Raw genomic sequence first — 23,784 nt, forward strand, 5'->3', positions numbered from 1 at the left:
TTAGGTTGAATCTATTGAACCTATCAAGTGACTGTGTAATTAAAATTGTATTTAATTGTGGTGTAGATCTATGGCAGTTTAAATGTTGTACTGAAACTCCATGGTGATAAAAATTAGCCACCGCAAATAATGATCTTAGAAATTATCTTAAAGAACAAATTAAAATATATATATATTTTATATATATATAAAGTATGGCTTATAGATAGTATATTCATATAGTTACTTGGCCTTAAATATAGTCTCTCCATCATCAATAAATTGTCCTCAGAACATAGGGGAGATGGAAAATATGGAAAACTAAAATAAAAGTTAAACTATCTGGTAGATTAGTTTACATATTAGAAATATTGAAGGAAGAACAAGTAATGAGAAAATTATCGGGAATTAATTTGAAGAAAAAGAAGAAATCTTAGGAAAAAGTATGATCCGTAGAAGTGTAGGTTACAATAATAGAAAGAAGAACAAGTTGAATTAACGTACGTATTAACATGTTGATAAAATAAAACACTATACGTACAAATTGAATTACGAATAAATAATTACATGAGAACTAACATGCAGCAAGGAAGAAAAAAAACAAGAAATAAATACGGATGAAAAGATAATAAAATAATAGTAATAATTATCAGAAAGATAATAATTATCACAACACAACTTTAATGTTATTACTGGTAATTGTATGTATAATAATAAGAATAGTAATAGAACGGACACAAATGAATGGGGAAATACTTGTAGAAAAGCAATAGCAACCAAGTAACAAGAAAGCTTTCGGCCAGTTGGCGCGTGGTTAGCTTTTGGCTTTCTACACTTGCAATTTCAACGCTTTCCTTCATACAATCTGCCTTTTGTTGTACTTGCAAGCGATACTTTAGATCTTTCGCAGAGCATGATAGCATCGCTGACCGCTCATTGGCTATTCACTTGCCGCGAGCGTAAAAAGCTAGCGTCAAGCTTGAATAGAGCATTGAAGGCAAGGTTGCCCCCATGTAAGTTCGTTACTGGTATCCAGCTTGCAGCATGCTTGCACTCTTTCCAATCAAGTCAGATACAAGCTTGCCGACTTCCAATGCAAGCTTACAGCAAGGAGTTTGCAAGTTGTCTCTGCTACTAGGAATGTGAAACGAAAATTTTTCGGAGGAAAGTAAGTTTCAAGTCTATTATTATTATTATTATTATTATTATTATTATTATTATTATTATTATTATTATTATTATTATTGCATGTAATTGTAAAAACAAGGCTAATTTCTGATTTTGTTTAAGAAAATGGAAAATTATCTCATAGTTGCCAATCAAAAGTGTAATTGATGTAATAGAAGAGAAAACGTACGTGGCAACTTAAAATTACAAAAGAAATTGTAAGAAAGAGATTGACTTTAGATCCAGAGACATTACCAGAAGAAAGATGAGATAAGAGGAAATAAAAACACAATATTGAAAAAAACGTGATTATACACTATATCTGCTTACTGCTCAAAGTTCTGTGTACTCGGTACAAAAATTGTACTAATTTCGAAACAGACGTTGATTTTTTATATTTTCTATTTGTACTATGTGGTTATATATATATATATATATATATTGAAACAAAGAAAACTTAAATATCTGTACATTATCAAAAACAGTATATCATTTTCGTAGTTACTGTACAAGTTCTACTTGTATACTTTCATGTTTTCATGTAGATAACAATGAAATTTGTTATATTTTGTCAACATATCGTTTGGATATATATGAAAACATTAAATGACTATCACTATGCTGAAGAAATTTATTGGTAAGACATGACAATAAAATTATGTTGAAAATTGAAAAGAGAATCTGGCAGCAAAATTTTTCTCTATAGCCACTAAAATCTAGAATGCGAAGGTTTATTTTGAAATTAGAAATCTTATGAGGGTACCAGATTTGGATATAGGAAAGATAAACACAAATGTTGGAATGTAACGGCATAAACCTATGTTCCAATGACAACAAGCTTTTTTTATTATTATTTTCTTATATATACTTTCAAACAATCATATTAACATATTTTGAATCTACTTTTTACCCAGTTATGGCAATTTTTTGTAAACTTACATTCTAAAATTAATATTAGAAGAAGAGTCTGTATGGGTTTTCTCCCTGAAAGAAAAACCGACGCAAGACTAGCAACACTCTTTTAAATTCTGTCGTCCAGTTAAAAAATAAAAAAGCAGATCCCTACCGCTTCCTGCTCTCAAGTTAATACCTGTTCTATAATTAGAGCACAGCCACCCTCTTCACATTCATACATACAAACACAGGCACACATCGAACATGTTGTTTTTCTCTCTCTCGTACACACATGTTGAAGAAGAGCACGTGCTGTATGAAGTAAGGTCCTGCAGTTTCTCCCTTGTTATGTATCACTTCCTCCCGTTCTCTGCTTTAGAAGTTTTTAAAAAATCATTATTGTAAAGTTAGTTGTCTGCGTAACATGTGTTGGTCAACGACATTGCTGTAACATTTCTTCTTGGAATCTGAAGTTATGTAAATCTTTCATGTTTCACTAACATAGCCTGTAAGTTGAGGGAGCATGACGGGAAACGTAAGTGGAATGATGAAAGATTTGAAGAAAATGAAAAATCCCCTAGAAAATGTAGAACATGTTCACCAGTAGTAGATTGCCCTGGGATTGAACTTATGACCCTTTACAATAGAAATGATTGCTCTATTACTTTCATCCCTTCCTCTTCTCTAAAAGATGATGTAAGTTCCTTTCCGTAAGTAGTAAGAAGCTTTCCGTAATGACTGAAAAATCTGCAGGGTGCTGTGTTACTTGTGGGAGAAAAGTTAAACAAATTCTCTACACAGCCCTTACACTTTCTTTGATGCTTGATTCAGTTATTTCGTCGTAAAGAGGCGAAATTGTTTTTCTGCTCATATTAAAATAGATGTTTTGTATTAGTGATGGAAACTGAAGCACTAAAGAGGTTTTGAATTACTTCTTAAAAGTACTGCAAATTGCTTTGCTCTGTAGAGATAAGGAAAGATAATTTGTTATAAAATGCAGTGTGCTTGTTTTTCACTCCGTAAAAAATAATTCAGGTATTTAGATTTTTAAATTACTATTTTGAATATAATTAGACCAAACTTTACACACTTTCTTTTCTCCCCTGCCTCTTTCATCGATATATAGCACGACAAATCAGAATATTGTAAAGCTAGATCATAAATTTCAATAAACATCCTTACTGATGTGCACCTATTTTTTGCTGTAGTTAGTCATACAAGTTAAATACAGGGCGTTTCAAAAGAACACCGACAACGTTTGGGAGGTGATTCCTGACAAGACAAGACAAAAGTATAGACCAACCTGGGTGCACAAATGCTTCCTTTCGGAGTTGACTGTCGAAACCATGAAAAAATGAACTTTAAATCTCCATAGCTCCAAAATTATCGTAGTCGGGTCAAGACTTCACTTAATAACTAGTATGTGCCCTATCTAAATATTGAAGTTTCAGTATCCTGCGGTACTTCCACAAGAACTTTTACAGAGGGAGCTTCCTACGTACATATAATTTGAAGTACTCACCAACTACCTCTATAAAAATTGTTGCAGAAGTATGGCAGAATTGTGAAACTGGGATATTTGGATAGGACACATACTAGTTCCTACGTTAAGTCTTGACCCGACTACGGTAGATCCCATAGTTTTGGAGCAATGGAGCCTTAAAGTTAATTTTTTCATGATTTCGGCAACCTATAACTCCGAAAGGAAGCATTTGTGCACCTAGGTTAGTCTATATTTTTGTCTTGTCTTCGTGTCAGGAATCACCTCCCCAACTTTGTCGGTGTTGTTTTGAAACACTCTATATAATCTTCGATCTATATAAGCAGAAAAGATGGTTGGAAAATTCAGGAAAATTTACCTGACATTATTATGAATTTAGAAATAAAAGCAGCAGAGAACTCGAATAAAATTTTGAAGAAAAAGAAAATAGATGATTTTTGAGTACCGGGGAGTTACAGAAATATGACGGTATTTTAGAAGTAGAAAATAGCATTTGTCTGTTATTAATAGGAAAAAAAAGTAAATAATTTGAAGAACAAACATTTCTTATAATAGCTAAGAAAAGCTTTTCTATAAAACGAATTTTCGGTAATTTTTCTTGCTTCAGAGCAGTAAACGTAGGGATTTTAAAACCGAACAAAAACAACTAAAAAAAAAAAAATCAGATTCAGAACACAACAGAGAGGTAAACAGACCATAGACAGATGAAGGACTTAATGCTACATGATTTCTACGACACACTATAAAATTATGATTTGTAAAATATAGATAATATTTTTGGCACAAACAATACACAGTTATACTTTAAATATTATTTACAATTATCGATATATTAATGGCAAGAAACTGTTTAGCTTCTTTACAGGTATGAGAGCTTTAAACAATATTCTTTTGCTTCAAAATAAAGTTTGATACCACTAATTTATAGTATAAAATGTGGACTGCTTTCAACAATGTTTTGTAAAACTTTTCAAACATTATTGTTTTGTGTAATATTGTAGGAAAGATATGTCATATTACAGCGTAACATTAACAATACAGTAAAACTGACAACTATAATACTTTTTAATTCATCTCATAACTAAAGCTACTAACCACTGAGAAGTGACATCTGATACGTGTTGAATCATGCTAACCAGAATATTAAATATTTTATAAAAGAACTGTCATATATATTAAGTAAAGCAGATATTTGTTGAAAGTTATTGCGAAGTACTTAACAGGGCAGTCAAAAAGTTCTCGGAATGTTGTTGCAGTTTTGATACTTATGATGCAATCGCAATGAATCTTGCACAGTAGTCCTTGGGTTGCCTAATTATGAACTTGACAAGTATTAACAGGTGACAACAGGCAATGTACGAGAAGTGTAGCTGAACGGAGGAGTGTGGTGATCAGTTAACCCAATGCTGCAGTTCTAGTAACGCGCAAACATCAAGTTCATGTGGAAATTAGGGAAATATACTTCAAAGATTTTGATAGTCTTAAAAACACTTTCCGGTGATTACGCTTTAAGGAAAAATTGACCTCAAAGGTAGCCGTGTCACCACCACAGAAGACGATCAAAACCAACGTGACAACTGAACAACGATACAAAAAGAGGACTTTCGTCTGTTTCCGCAATGGCAGGAGCAATAGAGTAAGTGTGTGTGTCCCGAAGATTCCTACTTTGTAGGTGATTAAGTAAATGTGTATTATATTTTGCGAGTAAAGAACTGCAACAAAATTCCGGGAACTGTTTGACTGCCCTGGTATTCTTCATACCCATATAACCGGATCAATTAATTTTTGAGAACAAATTCCAATTTTACCATACTTTCAAACTTATTTCAAAAGTATTTGACATGCGTTTTCTTTAGTAGGATAACCTTAATAAAAATAATATAAGTAAATTTATGTTTATAAAGAGAACAGCAATTAAAATAAGAATATAAAAGGCACATAAATAGTTTTGAAAGTTTCGGAACTACTTTTCTCTTTATTTGTGACCTGAATCTTTAACAGTCCTTTTGATGAGATACTCAAATCTCCTACTATATTCTAATATTTGTGAGCAAAATCGGGTTCAATTCCCACTGGGAACTTATGTGCTTTGGATTCCAAGTTAAGTTAGAATTCTAAGTCTCACGTAACTTGCTGCTGAAAATGAATGATAAACTTCTAATAAACAGTATCTTATCTTTCGTAAAGAATTCAGATTTTTTTTTCATAAGTTTTCCATAAAGATTGATGCTTTTGTTCTGAAAAGTTTGGCTTTATGAGAAATGAAAAATATTTTCACGGTTCATAATAAAGTATGAACAAATATTTTGAAGTGAATAGTTTTGATGCAATCGAGATTCCTACGTTATAAATTACTAAAAGTACTACATAACGCATTTATAGTTTTAAGTACACAAAGTGATAATATTTTGCATTACAATTTCTTAAAAGAATATTAAGTACTTAGTTTCATATTATCATTAGCACTTCGTATTTCTTACAGAAAATTACATCAATTGATTGCCTTTGGCATCTTGTAATTAATAATAAAATATTATAAATAAATACTTTTATTATGAATAATTTTAAACATATGTACAATAGGGACTACTAAAGCTGCCACATACAAGGGACTTGATAAAACTGACTTCATTGTTATAAAGAAATAAAGCTCTCTTAAGTGTAGAAGATTTCTCTTAGATCAGGCTAGTATTATGATTTTTTGTAGTACACTTAAAATTCTTGAAATATTCATATAGAAATCAAAACAAAAGGTACTTAGATGGTAATTATGGCAAAACTACATTGAAAACACTAAATAAATACGCTAAACTTTCAAGATTGAAGACCCATCATCATAATGTGGAAACAGGTTTGAAAAAAAAAACAAAATGAAAACTACAAGAATAAGTACAGTCATATAGTACATTCAGTCATCTTGTGATAAAACATTATGGTGGAGGAAGACGTGATCAGATTTTTATTATTGTGGTTTTCTTGTGGCTATACCGGAATTCCTTTCTTACCCCATGTATATATATTACCAGTAATCAGAAACACAAATAAAAGATAAAGTATATACTTTTCAATGATGCTTCATGAAACACGAAGGAGAGAAATGATAACAGAAAAGTGGCAACTGAGGAGCTTCAAATCTGTTGACATATATATCAAAAGAGGTTTTAAAATGTAACTTTCCGAAACGTGAAACAACTGAAAGAAGTCACAATTGTAAACTAATTATTCCATAGTATTTTATATTGAGTCGTCCAGTTCCAAAATGACTCTTGTAAATTTACAGAAAACGGAGAAAAACTGTAGGATCGATGCGTTTTCTAAAATTGGAAATATTTGAATCGCTTTCTGTTAAAAGGGGGTATGTAACATTTTTTTACAATTTTAACCTTTTTTAAAGAAACAAATACTTTAGAGGTAGATGCAACAATTTGTTAAAAGGACGTGTATATCTTGAAACATGTTACAAATATAAGGCATTTTTCTTTTATTCAAAAACCAAACCGTCTCGTACAAAAACAGTTTTTGTCCTTTCTTGACAACTTTTTTTTTTTTATTGCACATACGCCCTTTTAACAAAACTCGATTCATTTGAGGATGTTGTCGTTTTTCACATGAACACCCTGAAGTATTCCCACTTCTACAAAACATGCATGTCCTATATTTTTTTTCAAGTTTTTTTGGGATTTTCTGTAAATGGACAAGAGGCGCTTTGGAACTGGACAACTCATATGGTGCAAAAATTATTGTATATAAATTTGGAAAAAAAAAGGAAAAAGAGAGGAAACAAAAAAAAAGCCAACTACTTTCGTACAATATTTGAACTAAAGTAGATTCTTGAATGTAATATTTGTGTTTCTTATGCGAATAATGAAATATAAATAAAACCATTTGAGTATAGTAACAGTTTATATATTCAATTAAACACACAAGTTCATATTCGAATTAAAATATCCAGTAGATCGGAGATGTATTCATTTGTCCACGGGAGAGCTGGGGTGATTAATAAGTTATAAATGAATATGCTACATGTATATATAAATGTAATAGACAGCAATGTCCTAATGCTCGAAAGAAAAATAGTTATGATGAAGTTTATGGTATTCAAATAATGTGTACTAAGTAACTAAAAAATTAGACTTTATATGGAGACGGCTGATTTTAAGTTTTCAAAATATTTACTTTTTCAACCCCAATTCAAACATATAATCTCATTTTTTAAAAATCCTGAATTGAAATATACAGGATGAACCTGAAAAATGTGCACAAACTCCGGGAGATGATTCATGACATCAAAAGAAGACAAAAAGTTCTGTGGCATATTGTCGGATTCCTCGTCGTGTACGAGTGACAGGGTTGCCAACTTGGAATGGAAACTGCAATCCTGACAATTGGAAGGGAATAGAAAATTGTGTACAGAGATACTTTTTGTCACGAATAACCTCCCGCAGTTTGTGCACATCTTTTGGGTTCACCCTGTATATTTGAAAATGCGAATATTTTCATAAGTGGTTTGTCTACTTATCTTAGTCTCAAATACTCTTGTCAAAAGTGATGAAATACTCAAACAAAAAACTCAGGTAGAGTGAATTTTAGATGCGAATTCACACCTTAAGACAGGCGAGTGAACACATATATATTGCATATTACACCTATTGAATTTAATTTAAGAAAAATAACGTTTCACGCACACATACTATAATCAGTTTATAATATCTATAATTTTCCATTGTTAACTATATGTGTTTCTCTCTGCCTTACTAACTAACCACACTTTTGCTTATACCTAAATATAAAGACGTATACACACAAAACATACATTAACAAAGGCACGAACATAAGGCACATATGGTTGCCATTTAATATAAAAATATTTGTTCTCTTAAATGTTCCTTTCATCAAACCACAAACCTTTCTGTGACTGGTCCCGAAATTATCGTGATAGGGGAGTTTTTCTACTTCCAAGAACACAATATCTTAATTATCCTTCCTTTTTATATCAGAAAATATACCTTCAATTATATCTTTTGCTTCATCAACTCATAGAATCTAAATTATATTTCCGAAGTATTTGTTGTTACAGTTTCGTTGATAATACTTGATGTAGTATAAATGTTATAAAAATATTTATTAGTCAGCTCTTCGTCTCATTACTAAAGTATACATATATATGTTGATAACTGAACTTATAAACACCTTAAAAAAAAAAAAAAAAAATAGAATCAACAATATTGCTTGCTACTCTTAAAATGCGTGCCGTTCAAAGTCAATTTAGTCTTATTAATTTTGGGGACGATATGTTTAATCATACATATTTTTTAGCAATTGAATTAGGTAAAGCTAAAACAAAACAATGGAAAACTCTTCCAGAGATTACTACTTTTAGAACATAATACAGAGTCCGCCAGAAAAATGTATACACTGTTTAAGAAAAAAAAAACTATATACCATATTTCTTCATTACATTTAATTATTGTTCAAGTAAGCATATGTTTACATTAGATGTTCAAAATGGCCGTTGGTGGCCAAACACCTAACAGAACGACTAGCTGCAGCTACAGTGGCCAACATATCAATGGACACCGATGGACATGCCTCTGTAATCTTCTGGCGAAAGTTCTCGAGCGTAAACTTGTCAACAACGCGTTTGATTGTTAGGTGGGTTAATGATTCAGTACCAAACTCTCCTCTCCACTGACGCTACACTTCGATGGAATTCCCAAACCTGATAAAACAGTTCAAAACGTACTTACGCTGCTCGAACGTCAAGTGTGCTCCTGCCATTTTCTTATCTCACAAACCGTGCTGACAGTACCGACATCTGTTGAGCGAGAAACCGTACTACAACATAATTTTAACTGAAAATAATTGAGAATGTCGACATCTATTGGGCGAAAAACCATACTACAACATACTTAATGCCAGTATCCTGATGCAGGATCACAAAGAGTATATACATTTTTCTGGCGGACTCTCTAGAATTAAGAGTACTTATTCAACCTTCAATTTCATTCAAAATGAATTTATTTATTAATCATTATTGTGTTACTCAATTATTCAATGTAAATTCGTTGCTGAAAGGGCATCAAATGGAATGGAATGAGCTCTAATGGAACTGTGTCTTACAAAAGTAAGCAACTTTTCAATGGTTTGAAAAGGAAAATATATACTATTGGAGATATTTGTTCCAATTTTGAGAATCAGTGCGAATATTGTTTAGCTTTACCCGCTTGTTTGAAAAAACTAGATAATATTTTAATTACTCGGCCGTTGACAACAAGCATTGCGATTTCAACACGTCAGTAAGCGACTCTTGCACAAAAGATAACTGAAAAATAAGATCGAGTTTAATTTACGTTTAAATTATTAATTGGAAAATAATTTGAATTTCGTATATGTATATATATTTCTCACTACCCTTTGGTTTTTAAGTAATAGTCTTTCGTACCACGTGAATCTTGTATCATTTTCTTATACCATAATACTTGTCGGATGATGGGAAGGTACACTCATGTTTACCAATGGCGACGTTAAAGACCCATTTCCTGTCTGTGAAGATGCGTGATGATAGCCTTCCGAAGATGGTTGTTGGAGATTCGAATTGTGATGTTTGAGAGCTTGCCTATGCAATCGCATGCATGACGATTCCTCATGTTTGTATAGGTAAGATTTAAGTGCAAATGCCTTTCCACAGCGCTGACAGGAGTACGGTTTGGTGTTAGAGTGGGTTTGAACGTGAGCTCGCAGGTTTGATTTGTCAGCGAATGCTTTCGAACAAATGGAACACTTGAATGGCTTCTCGCCTACAAGAAAGAAATGGGGAAAAATGATAGTTTAGGATTTGAGATCGACACCAAAACAAAATAAATGTTAGATAATAAAAAGTTAAGAAATTTGAAACTTCTGTCAGTCGAACAGAGTTCAAATCACTTGGTGAATATATTGCATTAGTTAGGATAACAGTTCAGATTATCATTTTGTAAATTGCAGTAAAAAGGAAAACAATTGACATTTACAAAATACAAGCTTTAAAGTTTTCTTAATATATTAAATTTTTTCAGCATAGATTCTTTGTTTATAGACATAAATATTTATTTACACTCAGTTTGCGATGGAATAAAATAAAATCTTTAAGTTTTACGTCTCACGGTTATGCGTGCTACGCTAAAGGAGACGATGATGATGAGAAATGAAGGAAATGGTGGAATGAAGAAAGTGGGAGGAAACGAGAGAACCCCGAGAAAACCTATGCGCACGGTGTTTGTCCACTACAAAGTTCACTTGGCGCGAGCTGGGATCGAACCAAGGACCCCATGCACCAGAAGTGAACGCTCTACCACTGAGCCATAGCGGCCCCATACTTAGTTTGCAACATACTACAGCTGTGGAAGAATTTTCAAGCTATCCGTTGGAACAATATTTACCATAATATAGTTCTGATTTATGTAATATAGTTGAAGTCTTCTAGTGATATTAAAAATAATTAAGAAATGGTTTCCCCTTCAATAATTCCGTACAAAACGATGCTCTAGGTTAACACTTTTGTACGTTTGTCAAACGGGGAGAGTAGGTGGCTTATAGAACTCTTCTCGCGCAGGTTTCGTAAAACGTTTTTAGTATTATCAAGCAAATGATGAAACATACTGAATATATAATTTTGGTCGCTTTTTCCCTAAAACTGGGAGAACTTGCATCCAAGGCCATTCAATTACATAAGAACTTAAACGAAAACGCCATATTTTGAAAATATATCTTATACAATCAAATGTGTAGTGCAACAGCTTGTGTCAATACATTTTCTTGGCAATAATCAAATATATTTGAGTGAGAGATAATGTGACCAGGGAATAAAATAAGAAACTCAAGAGAGTTAATGTTCGGGTATAAGGTTTTAACGCTTGTTGAAATTAAACTTACAGTACGAAGGGCACTCCATTAGTAATGTTTCCTATTTTTTTCTTTTCTTTTTTTTTTTTTTGTATTTTTTGTGTTAGTGTATAACGTCCGAGTCGGATTTTTTTGACATTATAGTAAAGCTAGAACTTTCCAATGACAACTTTGCTATTTTCGTTCTTTTTAGAGAGATAGCAGCAGTGCAGCACTCAACTAAAATGGCGACTGACATAAAGATTCGTAAGAAGCAGAGGTGCGTTATTGAGTACCTAACTGCTGAACAAATGTTATTCATTGACATTCATTAACGCTTTCTGAAGGTCTACGGAGACGATGCAGTGGAAGTAACCACAGTAATGCGCGATGGGTAGTGTGTTTCATAAGTGGTGAAAAGAATGTGTACGACAAGCCACGGCCCAGGTATTTCTCCTCGGCTTTCACTCCTACAATGAACAGTGCTTCGATCAGCCCAGTTGATCTGACCTGCGAAGGACCAAAGAACTGTGTTTACAGCTGAATATTCGCTGTAATTCGTTTCAAAAATGTTTGCAAGCTAGTGCTATCACAAAGTTTGTGCAAGATGGGTCCCAATGATGCTTATAAACGATCATAAAATTCAGTGTATCGATACTTGTCGAGGCCTACTGAAGCAGTAGGGGCTGAAAGTGACCATTTTCTGAACAGCATTGTCATCATGGATCCAGAATCCAAATGACTATGAGGCAGAATCCAAATGATGTTGCATGAAGTGGCGATATATGAGTTCTATATCACAAAAAGAAGTTCAATACACAGCTATCTGCAGGAAAACTGATGTGCTTCTCCTCTACGAATAGGGAGGGTTTGATTCTTGTAGAAATTTTGGAGTCTGGAGAAATTGTCAATTCAGAACACTAAGCTGAAAGCCTTAATTATTGGTCAGACCAGAGAAGAAGAAAGGCTTTTGCCTGCAACAATAACGCCAGGTCCCATACCAGTGAGTTTATTGCGAAATTTGGTTGGACTGTCCTACAAGGCCCGTTATAGATTCTGGACTTGACGCTTTTCGACTTTCATCTTTTCGACGCTGTGGAAGATGGAATATGTGGTAACATTTTTCTGATGGTGATGCTGTCATCATATCTGTAAAACAGTTGCTCACCTGTGCTGGTTGCGATTTTTCGAATGGCATATGGGCTCTTGTTCATTGTTGGCAAAAATGCATAATGAGTTGTGATGGCTATTTGTAAGAATTACTGTAAGTAGCTGAAACTTGGCTTATTTCAGTTCCCTGTGTCTCGAATAGTTTACATAAAATGCTTTGTACTTCTACTACTTTCGGAATGACTCTCGTACATCCGGTTGTTACCGAAATAGAATCTAAATGCCTTTATCCCTCTTATATTTTCTGTGATTTTGTGGAAAGTGTCAGGAACTTTGACCTGATTATTCTTATCTGATTTAAATTTTATTTGTTGAAGTATTGCTGGATAACTTCGTTTGCTAACAGTAGACTAAAAATAATTAAAATATTATTATAAAAAGCATAATAGTGAATAGAACGTAGACAGTGATAAACGACAATACGTCAGATATAGCCACATGAGGGCAAAGTGTAGTATAGGGAAGAAATAGTTTTTTGCTTAAAGAAAAGTTGTTTACGTGAGAATGGAAAGACATTATCCTTACCTGTATGCGTTCTGATGTGTCCTTGGAGCAGCCATGGCCTGGAAAAGCATTTACCACAGTAGGGACACTTACAGCCCTGGTTATGTGTTCTTACATGCATGGAGTATGCGGGCATAGAAACGTACACTTTCTCGCAATGTGGGCATTTCCGTGCTTTTTTGTCAGCCAGCGAACGATGGGTTTGTCGGTGTCTAGCAAGATTACTGGATGTGCTATATCGCTTCCCGCACTCAGGACATGGATGTGAATCTCCACCAGTTACTGGCGTAGGGGAACTTGTGAAGTCTCTATCTTCCTCTTGTCTGTGAAATATACGAAAAACCTGATGTCACACACCACAAGAAAAAATATATATACAAGTAAATTTTCAATGACCTTCAACGACTATGATAAAACCAGCAACTATTCCGTATTTCATAAAGGTATAAAATACTGACTGTGTTAATTTCCTCATACTGACTGTTAAAAATCTTACAACGTTTAAAAGAGTGTACATTTCTAAATGACGGCGAAATAGTCTAAATTTTACAGACTGTAAGTTCACTATACAATCTAGTATGTTAAGTTTTTTAAAAAGATAATACTTTTTCTAGACATTTCAATGTCGAAATATGAATTTCTTTTAAAGAGCAGCTAGATGTATTTTCTGGAGAAACTCGAGTCTCAAAGTTTAGTTTTGTGATGTTCTGATCATCTAAAACCCATCGAAGTATTCATTAATTTCACGATCTTGTTTATCAATTGGCTTACATTTCTTCATTCAGTAGAACAGAACAAACTACACCAAATTAGAACAATCCTTTAGGATTATAGAATGCACAAATCTACAAAATAATTTGTATTTGGCGAGATCTGTAGAACAGTAAAATAAATAAATAAATAAATAAATAAAATAAAAAAATAAAAAAAAATAAAAATAAAAAATAAAATTGATTCAAGGTATGGAAGTAGTATTTAAAGTTGAACAATTGAACAATAAGCTCAAATGCTCTGTTAAGGGTTGAGTAGACTAGATTTTGGTGTAAGTGTTCGTCTGAAAGAAATCATAGGGCTAACCCTTTCCACAAACTTACCAATCAATTTATCACTGTATTCTACTGTACAGGAATTAGGGGACTACTCAGACCAGTATGTTTTCTAAGCACAGATACATACTTTGAGAGTACTTTCTTCACTTTGAGCAATCATTGTTTAGGCACATGTTAATGAAAACGAAAGTACTATAATCAGGTGAAGAAGTGCTCATCTGGCAGCTAACAAATAATCAAGGAGAAATGTTGCTCAAGGATTGTTTTCTTTCGGTATTGTTTACCTTTAGTAGGTAAATTACCGTTTTGTATTGGTTGTTAGACGGAATTTTTATGTATTAATTATCATGCCCGTCTTGTGTTAAAGGTTGGAACAAAATTAATTTATTTTCACGTATTTTTATTCTTTCCATAGTGTTTTGGGTTTGGTCACATAGGTTTTATATTAAGAAAAAACATTTTAAAAATTAATTACATTTGTACAGTCATTTGCTTTTAAAGATTATATTACGATTTCCTTCTAAGAAATTATTATGCGCTATCTATTTGTCCGTATTCATTAAATAATAATTCTAATACTGCAAACGACTGTCTTATTTTGTGTTGATCAAGGTTGAGTTGAGTTGATTTTGAGTTTAATGTTCCGTTCAGCATGGAGGCTATATGAGACTTGAACCTACTGATTAACATGGAATCCAAACCACATGAGCTCCAGCCGGGAATCGAACGCGGGTCTCCCACGCCAAAGGCTCGTACGCTAACCGCTTGGCCAAGAAGGAGCTCGTGCTGTTGTAAGGTTTCCGCGTTTCATAGTTATATGCCTTAACCTTACATGTGTTATTTCGTACTTTTGCTTTTATTCTTCGTTATCTCCCGCTTTTCTTTGTTTCATAGTACTAACCGAACTTTTGAAATACAATTTAAAATCAAATTCGAAAATAGGACAACTGATCAAACATTAACTTTAGAATGACCACTGACACAGGTCAGATTTTTTTCACTTTTTCCATAAATATTTAATACAACACAAGAAATTATATGTTAAACTTTCACAATATAATTTACAAGCAGTTTCAATGTTGAGTATACTTATCTATTATGGTGCTATTCGTTTCGATTACCAACTGCTGAACCAGACGAACATCTCAAAAACATTCTTTGTTTTAGTAATATATTCTAAGTACGATAATTATCTTGTAAATTGTACTAATTTTCTTTGTAATATTCATAACATGTTTCAGAAATCATGACAAGACTAGCAAAAGCCTCTAAATACAAAAGTGCAAACAAAACAACTTCGTACCTAACATAAGGGAGTCCTGCATAGCACTCCAAGGCATTATAAGATGCATGGTGAATAAACTCAGGTGTGAAATTAAATTCGCTGAGCCGGACTTGCAGGTGCTCATGGAAAAGGTGGCCTGCTGCGGCAGCTAGACTAACTTCTGCCAATTGAGTAAGATTGTAAAGTTCGTCTGGACACTCGGAATGGGACACAGGGCTTGCCGCTTCAGCGCTAGTTGGAGACTGTGGCTCCGAATCCTGGCCTTCTGGACGCCCCGCTTCTACGTGTTCTGCTTCACTGACACTGCGTTCTGGACTGCTTTCTGAAATAAATAAATAAATAAATAAATAAGTAAATTAATTAATTAATGAAATGACAAAAGGCTTATTTAAGTCGCCTTGCTCATGTTTGTCTTTTTTCCGTGAATTTACTGACTCTTGACAAGCTCAGCAGTTGGATGTTTAGTGCACCAGCTGAGGTTTTGTTTTAATGCTAATTTGTAGAATGAAACATATTTTTTTTTTTTGCCAATTTCTCAGTGATACTGATATCGCAATTAGCCAGTGTTATTAATATGATAAACCCATAATATTATTTTTCTTCAAGTATGGGAGGAAATATAACCACTTTCCTCGTATCTAACATTCTATAATGTATTCCCTGAATTTTTACTTTCTAGCAAGCATAGAGAAGGAGAGAGAATGGTGATCGCGAAAAATTCGAGATTTCATTAGATTTGCACCTTTCATGGATCATACATGTCGAAAAATGGATTTTTTTGACGTCTGTTTGTCTTTATATATATATATACATGCCTAAAGATCATACAGTTGAATGTATAGAGATCAAATTTTAAGCTTATGGTTTCTTTATAAGATTCTCTATGACATTTTTTGTTTAAAATTTTCTCCTTAATCCCAAAAGAGCAAGAGTAGCATACTGCAGGGTTAAAATTCAAATTTTCCTTTTTCTTGAAAACAGCTTTGACGAGTTTGTTCATATTCCATAAATCAATATTCCATTAATTTTAACCCTATAATAATTATGTACTACTTTCACTGAAAAATAAATGAAACCAAAGAGTGGGTTACTTATACGTGTGAGTTTTGTCGAATTTTTTTTTTTTTTTTACTTTTTTTAAAATCTCAGTTGATTTTCTTCATATTCCATAAATATACGAGGTGCTCCGAAACAACACAGCGTTTCGGAGATGATTCTTAACATTAAGATAAAACAACCTGAGTGCAGAAATCCTTCATTTCGGAGTTATAGGCTGCCGAAAACATGAAAAATCAACTTTAAAGGTCCATAGCTCCAATACTATGGGATCTACCGTAGTCGGGTCAAAATTTCACTGAAGAACTAATATCTGCCCTATTCAAAAATACATGTTTCTGAATCCTGCGGTAGTCACGCAACAATTTTTATGAACGGTGTTTGGCTATGGACATATAATTTGAAATATTTACCAACTACCTCAATAAAAATTGTTGCGGAAGTACCACAAGATTCTAAAACATGGATATTTGGATACTGCACATACCAGTTCCTAAGTGAAGTCTTGACCCGACTACAGTAGTTCCCATAGTTTTGGAGCTATGGACCTTTAAAGTTCATTTTTAAATGTTTTTGGCAGCCTATAACTCCGAAATTACGGATTTCTGCGCCCAGATTGGTCTATTCTTTTTGTCTTATCTTGATGTCAGGAATCACCTCCCAAATATTTTCGATGTTGTTTTGAAACACCCTGTATATTTAATTAATAACAGTACACTGTTGGGTAAGTACTTTCTTATTAAAGAATCTATAAGGATTATTTTCTTCTTTTTCTTCCTTTTCGGGTGATTTTCTGAAAGACAAATCATGTGATTTTGTTCATATTTCAAAAATAAATGTTTCTGTAATAATTGCAGTATGGCGATAACTTAAGAAATTGGATCGAGAAAGTTTAGTACGTTGAACCGTATCATTTATTATTTCTAGCATTATTATGGAAGGTTTGTCTAACAGATTCCATATTATTAACTTATATCTTATTTCCAATCACACGAACTTTATCAGAATCTTTCTACTGAAAAACTCAGTATAAATCTTGAACTTCTGTATGTCTGCTCTGATGGGACCATAGCTTGGACTCAACGATCTCCTGATCTAAGACCACCAGATTTAACTGGACTCTTGAAGTATGTTCGAGATTACTTCTATCACAGTATTTCTTACAACTCTTGATGATTTTTGTCAACCTATCACTCATACACTAAATCAAGTAAGGCAACGTGCTCGGGTGTATCTGGGATAAAAAAAACGTCATTTTTTCAGTATAAATAAATTCTGGGGTGTATCTGGGATAAAAAATCAATTTTTCCAGCATAAATAAATTCTGAGATTTTTTAGGATAAAAATGTTAAATTTTCAGTACAAATAAGTTACTTAAGTTTGTTATATGTAATGAGCTACTTTTCAGAAAGTAATTTACAATAACTCTGAAATTAACTATACTTTACACAAAGTTTATACAACGATAGTTTACGTAAAGAAACAGCAAGTATCGTTTAGAAACGAAAAGAAAGATTGACAAAATTCTTGTCCCTTCTTACGTTACAAAAAATCAAACTGTGCCCAAGGCAAAAAAAAAAAAAAAAAAATTAATAACCTTGTGTTTCAATGTCGGTAGAGAATCATTCCCCTGTGTAATAATTTCAGCAGTGCATCATTGCCTTCTTCACGCAGATTGTCTGCAACGCCGAAACATTTACACAAGGCAATAATTTATTTCCGAAATGGTATGACCAGGTTATTAATATGTTATTTGCTTTGTCAAAGTTTGGTCTTTTAAAACTAAGTTACATCCAAAGCTAGAAGGAGCGATATACAGATACTTTTCTAAATTATATCTTTCATCACGGTGCGAATATTTGTAGATAACAGATAGTACACAATGTATGTTGAACAGATATGAGATAGTCAAACATTTATTTATTTGAATCTTGTATATGTTGTTGCTGGCCAATACATCGATATATCAACAGGATTACCAAACTTCTTGAAGTAAAAAAGAGGGCACCTGACAAAAATATTCATTTGCTAAACGTAAACAAGTACAAATAACCTTTTCTCTTTTAAATGATATTTTCTTTACTGCTTTACATAAGTTAATTCTTATTTTAAATAATAAACCTCAATTTTCGTTATTTGCATCCACTGGTGTTATTGGTGAGCAAATTTAAGTTGTCTTTTCCCTGCGCAGTATTAACAGACAAGAGCCTTCCGAGTTACATTGGACTATTCCACACTTCCTTTGCAGTCGATAGATACAAATAATTGTAAAAATCGAGATAATACTATTTACTTCATCTTTCCACTTTCTCTATTTGTTACAAAACCTGGAGGATTTCATTGTGAGAAAAAAATCATCTGGACGATTATTTAACTCTTAAAAAAGAGAACATGTCCAGGTAAAAGAGTACCTTTGGTGTAGCATGGCAGCTCAAGGTCACTGCAAAAGCAGGCGAATTTCGAACAGTGATCCTACCGTCAATCAGCTTTCCAATAACCGGCAGTGCTGCCAGTCCTAAGCAATTATTCCAGCATCGAATATCAGCAAGTACAATCAAACACAGAGGGATTAATAACAGATAAAAAAAAAAAAAATCCTTAAAGTAGAAATAATAAAAATAAATTAATAATGGCATGTGTGCTTGTATTTCTGTCTTAAAATTTATTTTGAGATCGAAGTGCATCATTTCATTCAAAATGATGGTATTTATATTTTATAATCCATCTTTATTTTAATCCGGGAAAATACGTAATATATTTAAATTTTATTAAAACTATCTGAAAAAATAACATGATTTGAAATAAATGATACTGTATATCTTTAGTTTAACACGAACAATAGCACCAATATGTAGTAAAGAACATCTTCTTTGGGCAGAAAATAAACAAAAATTTCACGTCCATATATTAATCAAACCCAATATTTCACGTCCCAATATTTTCGCGTATTTACTAGAATATTACGTATTATACCCAATCGCATACCTCATAACTCTGAGATTCTTTTAACAAAAGAGACACTGACCAAAGCTTAAAACTTTACTTTATTTTAAATTATAATTTGTAACTGTTTCGGATATCTAGCATATCCTTCTTCAGACACGATCGAAATTAATGAAAATACAGACATATATCAGAATATTTTGATATATGTCTGTATTTTCATTAATTTCGATCGTGTCTGAAGAAGGATATGCTAGATATCCGAAACAGTTACAAATTATAATTTAAAATAAAGTAAAGTTTTAAGCTTTGGTCAGTGTCTCTTTTGTTAAAACAATTAATCCAAAGCCATGAATAGTCTTACTATCTGAGATTCTGCAGTGCAAAGTAGCTAACTACTTTGCCAACCCTGAAACAGAATAATATGGAAGCTCGCCTCGGCCAACACATTGTGACCTTGAGCAGCCATGCTACGTTCCGGTGACTATAACTCTTATTTCAAGTCATTTTTAGAGAGAAGTTGGACATTAATTGTATGTTGAAGTTTTGTATTATGGTGCTAAGATCTACTTCTCACCGGATATTTTGCAATATAAACAGATTCCTATTAGATGTGGTACTTTTATAGAGCTAGTGCTATATATAGTTGCATACTTCCTTTACTTCCTAATTTCCATTACTCATCTAGGGCAAATTCTCAAAACGAATAACCTGTTCAAAATTGTTGATTGATGAGTTGAGTGCTCATTGACGCCGAAAAGAAAACAAAATTTTTAACAGCAACGTTAATTATCAAAAATCACCTTTTTTGCTGTTCTCAAAACAAGTAAAATGTAGATACTTCCTTTTACATTGGGGCGGTCGATATGTGTATGAATATATATTCCAGCGTAACTCTGGAATATCTGGAGCAATTTTTACTTGGTAAACATATGACTTTCAGTGTGGAAAAAGTACTGTGAGAGTAAGACACACGAGGGGTGGGAGTTAGAAGGAGTCGCGTGTTAAAGTAATGCAAAACGACTGATGTTAGGGTGCAATCCATAGTTTTCGGGGTCACTGAAATGAATAGTGACGCTTCCAATGCCGTTTAAGACCAAATCCATCCACATCGGCATAGGACGGGGAAGGTGAAAAGTAAAATGACTAAGATTTGTGTCGAATTCATAGTTTTTGGGGTCCAGAAGACATCTGACTCTTTGAAATGACTTTTGAAAGATAGCACTCACTTATTTGAATCATATCAATTTGATTAAAAGCGTACTCCATGTGGCATGTTGTTTCAATATTTATGTAAAAAGTAGAGTACCTTCTATATTTTTTATCATTACACTTTTATTTAAGTAAATATTCTAAGGGACATATTTGCCATAAACCTATTCTCCCGTGCAAAGAACGGGCATTTCAGCTAGTCCAAAAATCTTACGTTATGCCGATTAGGCTAAAGGAGAAGATGTTGATGGGTAATGAATGAAATGGTAGAATGAAGAAAGTGGGAGGAAACGGGGGAACCCCAAGGAAACCCACGCACACCGAGTTAAGCTAGTCCAGTATAAAATATATAGTCATGGAAAAATAGGAAAGACAGGCCATCCGAGAGTATATTAGGAATTACTCTTGGTACCTAGTGCAATTTTCATTCAAGAACGGAATCTATTTAGATCAAGAGACGCTAAATATTTCCAGCAACTATTTATCATCGTTTGTTTCCACCTTGAGGGAAGAAAAAAAAAAGAGAGTAGCCCTGCTGGTCTTGTAGTCTGCTGGTAGATCAAGTCAATTCTTATGTAGGCGACATTGAGGAAAACCAGGTAGTGTTCACTCGTGAAGACAATTAGGAAGCCACGAAGCAGGTAGCCAACTCCGATTAAGAGGAGCAGTAACAACTGCGATATGGTTAACGATGTGCTGACCACACCTTTCCAAACTTGTAATCCGAGGATGGTTGATTTGAAACCCTTTGGAGCTTAGTTTCGGGAGGCAAGTCTAAGAAAAGTTGACTCTATTTGATTTAGGCAAGGTCTATTAATAACATATTTAAGCAAACAACATTCCCGAGATCATTTACAGCTTTTTGAACCCGTGCTGCGAAATTCTGAGACAGCCTTTGATAGAAGTTCTTTCTTTCCTACTTTTGACTTCAAACTGTACACACCTGATAGTAACGATGAACAAATACAATCCTTTTCCCATAAAATTAAAGTTGGAACTTTGGTTAGCTTTTCTTCGATGTCGCGTAACACGACTAACAAGAATGGATGCTGTCATTCATCAGGCTGATGATCATGATGCGAAGAGAAGACTTTTTGCCTTATCACCTCAAACCCTTTCAAAAGAATGTTTGAACTTGGACGTCTTGATGTTGACGATGCGAGTGCTTCCGGCGAAGGGTTTGTCACGTGTTCGGCAGGAGCTTCCTGTCTGCCGATCTGTGCGTCATGTGCCGTGAATTCGTTCTCCATCGATAGATGGAACAGCTGGGGATTCTTCCTCTTAGCATGCGAGGGTCACACGATTAGAATTTAGGGGTGGCACATACATGACTTTTTGCATGAACATGGTTTCCGTACGGACTCCATGGAGAATTAAGAAAAAAAATTATATGTGAGTAATTACATATGGTCTTCAGTAGCAACTATATTCAACAAACTTAAAAAGTTCGTTACTAAATTTTCTATGTCTCTCTGTCCCTCTGTCTGTTATTTGCGATTTTTTTTTTCAATTTTGAGTCCTCCATTTGATAGCGCATCAAAAACTGAGAAAGTGATGGAATTTTTCGCGTCACTCTTACAGCTCCGGAAATATTGGCCAAAATTGACCAATTTCTGGGGATTTAAGGAGCCATATCTCTGAAACTATAAGTTGTAGAGGGATGACATTGGTGTTGATCAAGACTAAAGAGAATGGCGAACATTTTGGTACTAAACAGTAACCGGTGGCCACTGTCCAACTGGCCACTGGTTTGGCCAGTGACCACTAGTTAATATAGGTACCAAAATGTTTACCGTTCCCGAGATATTGGCCAAAAAATAGTTCCGATTTCGGGAGATTTAAGAAGCATATCTGGGGAACCGTAAGTCATATAGAGATCGTATTGGCGTTGATCAATACCTAACAGGATGTTGAACATTTTGGTACCAAATAGTAACCGGTGGCCAGTGGTCACCATTCCCCAGATATTGGCCAAAAAAGTTCGAATTCTGGGAGATTTAAAGAGCCATGTCTCGGAAACTGCAAGTCATAGAGAGATGATATTTTGCTAATTTTTGCGAGAAAGAGAAGAAGGTGCGGATAAAAAGATTTACTTTCATATCTAGGAACAATGACAGTTATCCTTTCAGCTCCATCTCTCCATTCATTTCAAGTTCGTTCTGGCTCTTGGAGCATTCTCAACTGGTTTATACAGGATTTCTTTTGTAAAACTTTTAAGTTTCGTTATTGTGGAAAAGTTTTTTTTTTTTTAAGCAAATATTTGTCCTAAGTAGGGGTCTATACATTACATTTCTAACGGAGCTAACCAACCGACTAAGAATTTACTTTCTATGTCTCAAATTAACGTTTTAAAACAGGTTTGTTCCATGTATTTTCTTCTAAAAGCATTTAGAGTTTCTTTCTTTAGACGTCGAACTTTGATTGCTAGTAACTCGAGAACTCGAAGACTGTAAGCTATGATAGTTCTTATGCTTAGTAAAGCTGTTTAGTTCTACAACCGTGTCAAGTTTCATCAAGTTCGGATGAGTTTTATTGATCCTTGTAATTTAAAAAATCGAACTCCTCCGTGGCTAAGTAGTTAGCGTACGCACCTTAGACGTGGGAGACCCGGGTTCGATTGCCGGTGGGAACTCATGTGATTCAGATCCCACGTCCAGCTGTAAATGAACACCTCGCTGTTGAAAGGAACGTAAAACTGGGAATTAAATAAATTAAACAACAAATATCAACTGAACGACAATAGCAATGAAAATAAAAAGTTCGTATTGAAACGTAGCATTTCGGCATTCATGTGGCAGAACTAAGTAAAATGGAAAAACATATGTGAGTTGACTTTTCTACCAGATTGGAGACCGGGACCTCCGAATTGTGAAAGAAAGGCGCGAACCAGTAACGTACGCTTGCTCGGTAAGACAATCCATCCAAAACATTTAACATTTTAAATTTGTGACAAACTTCCAACTAGTTTGTCCAAGAAATTGGCCAAGTTTGACAAATTTCCAGCACTGTAATAATTTGTTTCCAGTGGACTCCAAAGAAATATACGTTCCATGCATGATAAGAAATAGCCTCGTTGTTCATTTACTCATTAAACTACACCATCAATCAATCTTACAATATACGCAAGTTACAATTATTGTATTTTACACTGACTTATAAATATT

The 23,784-nt window shown here is 33.8% G+C and overlaps 1 protein-coding gene across 1 annotated transcript in view; it reads right to left on the reverse strand.

The window, feature by feature from the left end:
- Positions 1–8,713: 8,713 nt before the first annotated feature.
- Positions 8,714–23,784, reverse strand: part of LOC145674570 (uncharacterized) — a 43,503-nt gene continuing 28,432 nt past the window's right edge. The window contains exons 2-4 of the mRNA XM_081744757.1: positions 15,428–15,731; positions 13,097–13,398; positions 8,714–10,338 (exon numbers count right to left, since the gene is read on the reverse strand). Coding sequence (XP_081600883.1) covers positions 10,007–10,338; positions 13,097–13,398; positions 15,428–15,731 — 938 coding nt within the window. The 3' untranslated portion in view covers positions 8,714–10,006. The remainder of the gene's footprint in view (positions 10,339–13,096; positions 13,399–15,427; positions 15,732–23,784) is intronic.

The sequence above is a fragment of the Thermobia domestica genome, chromosome 17 (assembly GCF_964235325.1).
Source record: "Thermobia domestica chromosome 17, izTheDome1.hap1.1, whole genome shotgun sequence".
In the NCBI taxonomy this organism is placed as follows: Eukaryota; Metazoa; Arthropoda; class Insecta; order Zygentoma; family Lepismatidae; genus Thermobia; species Thermobia domestica.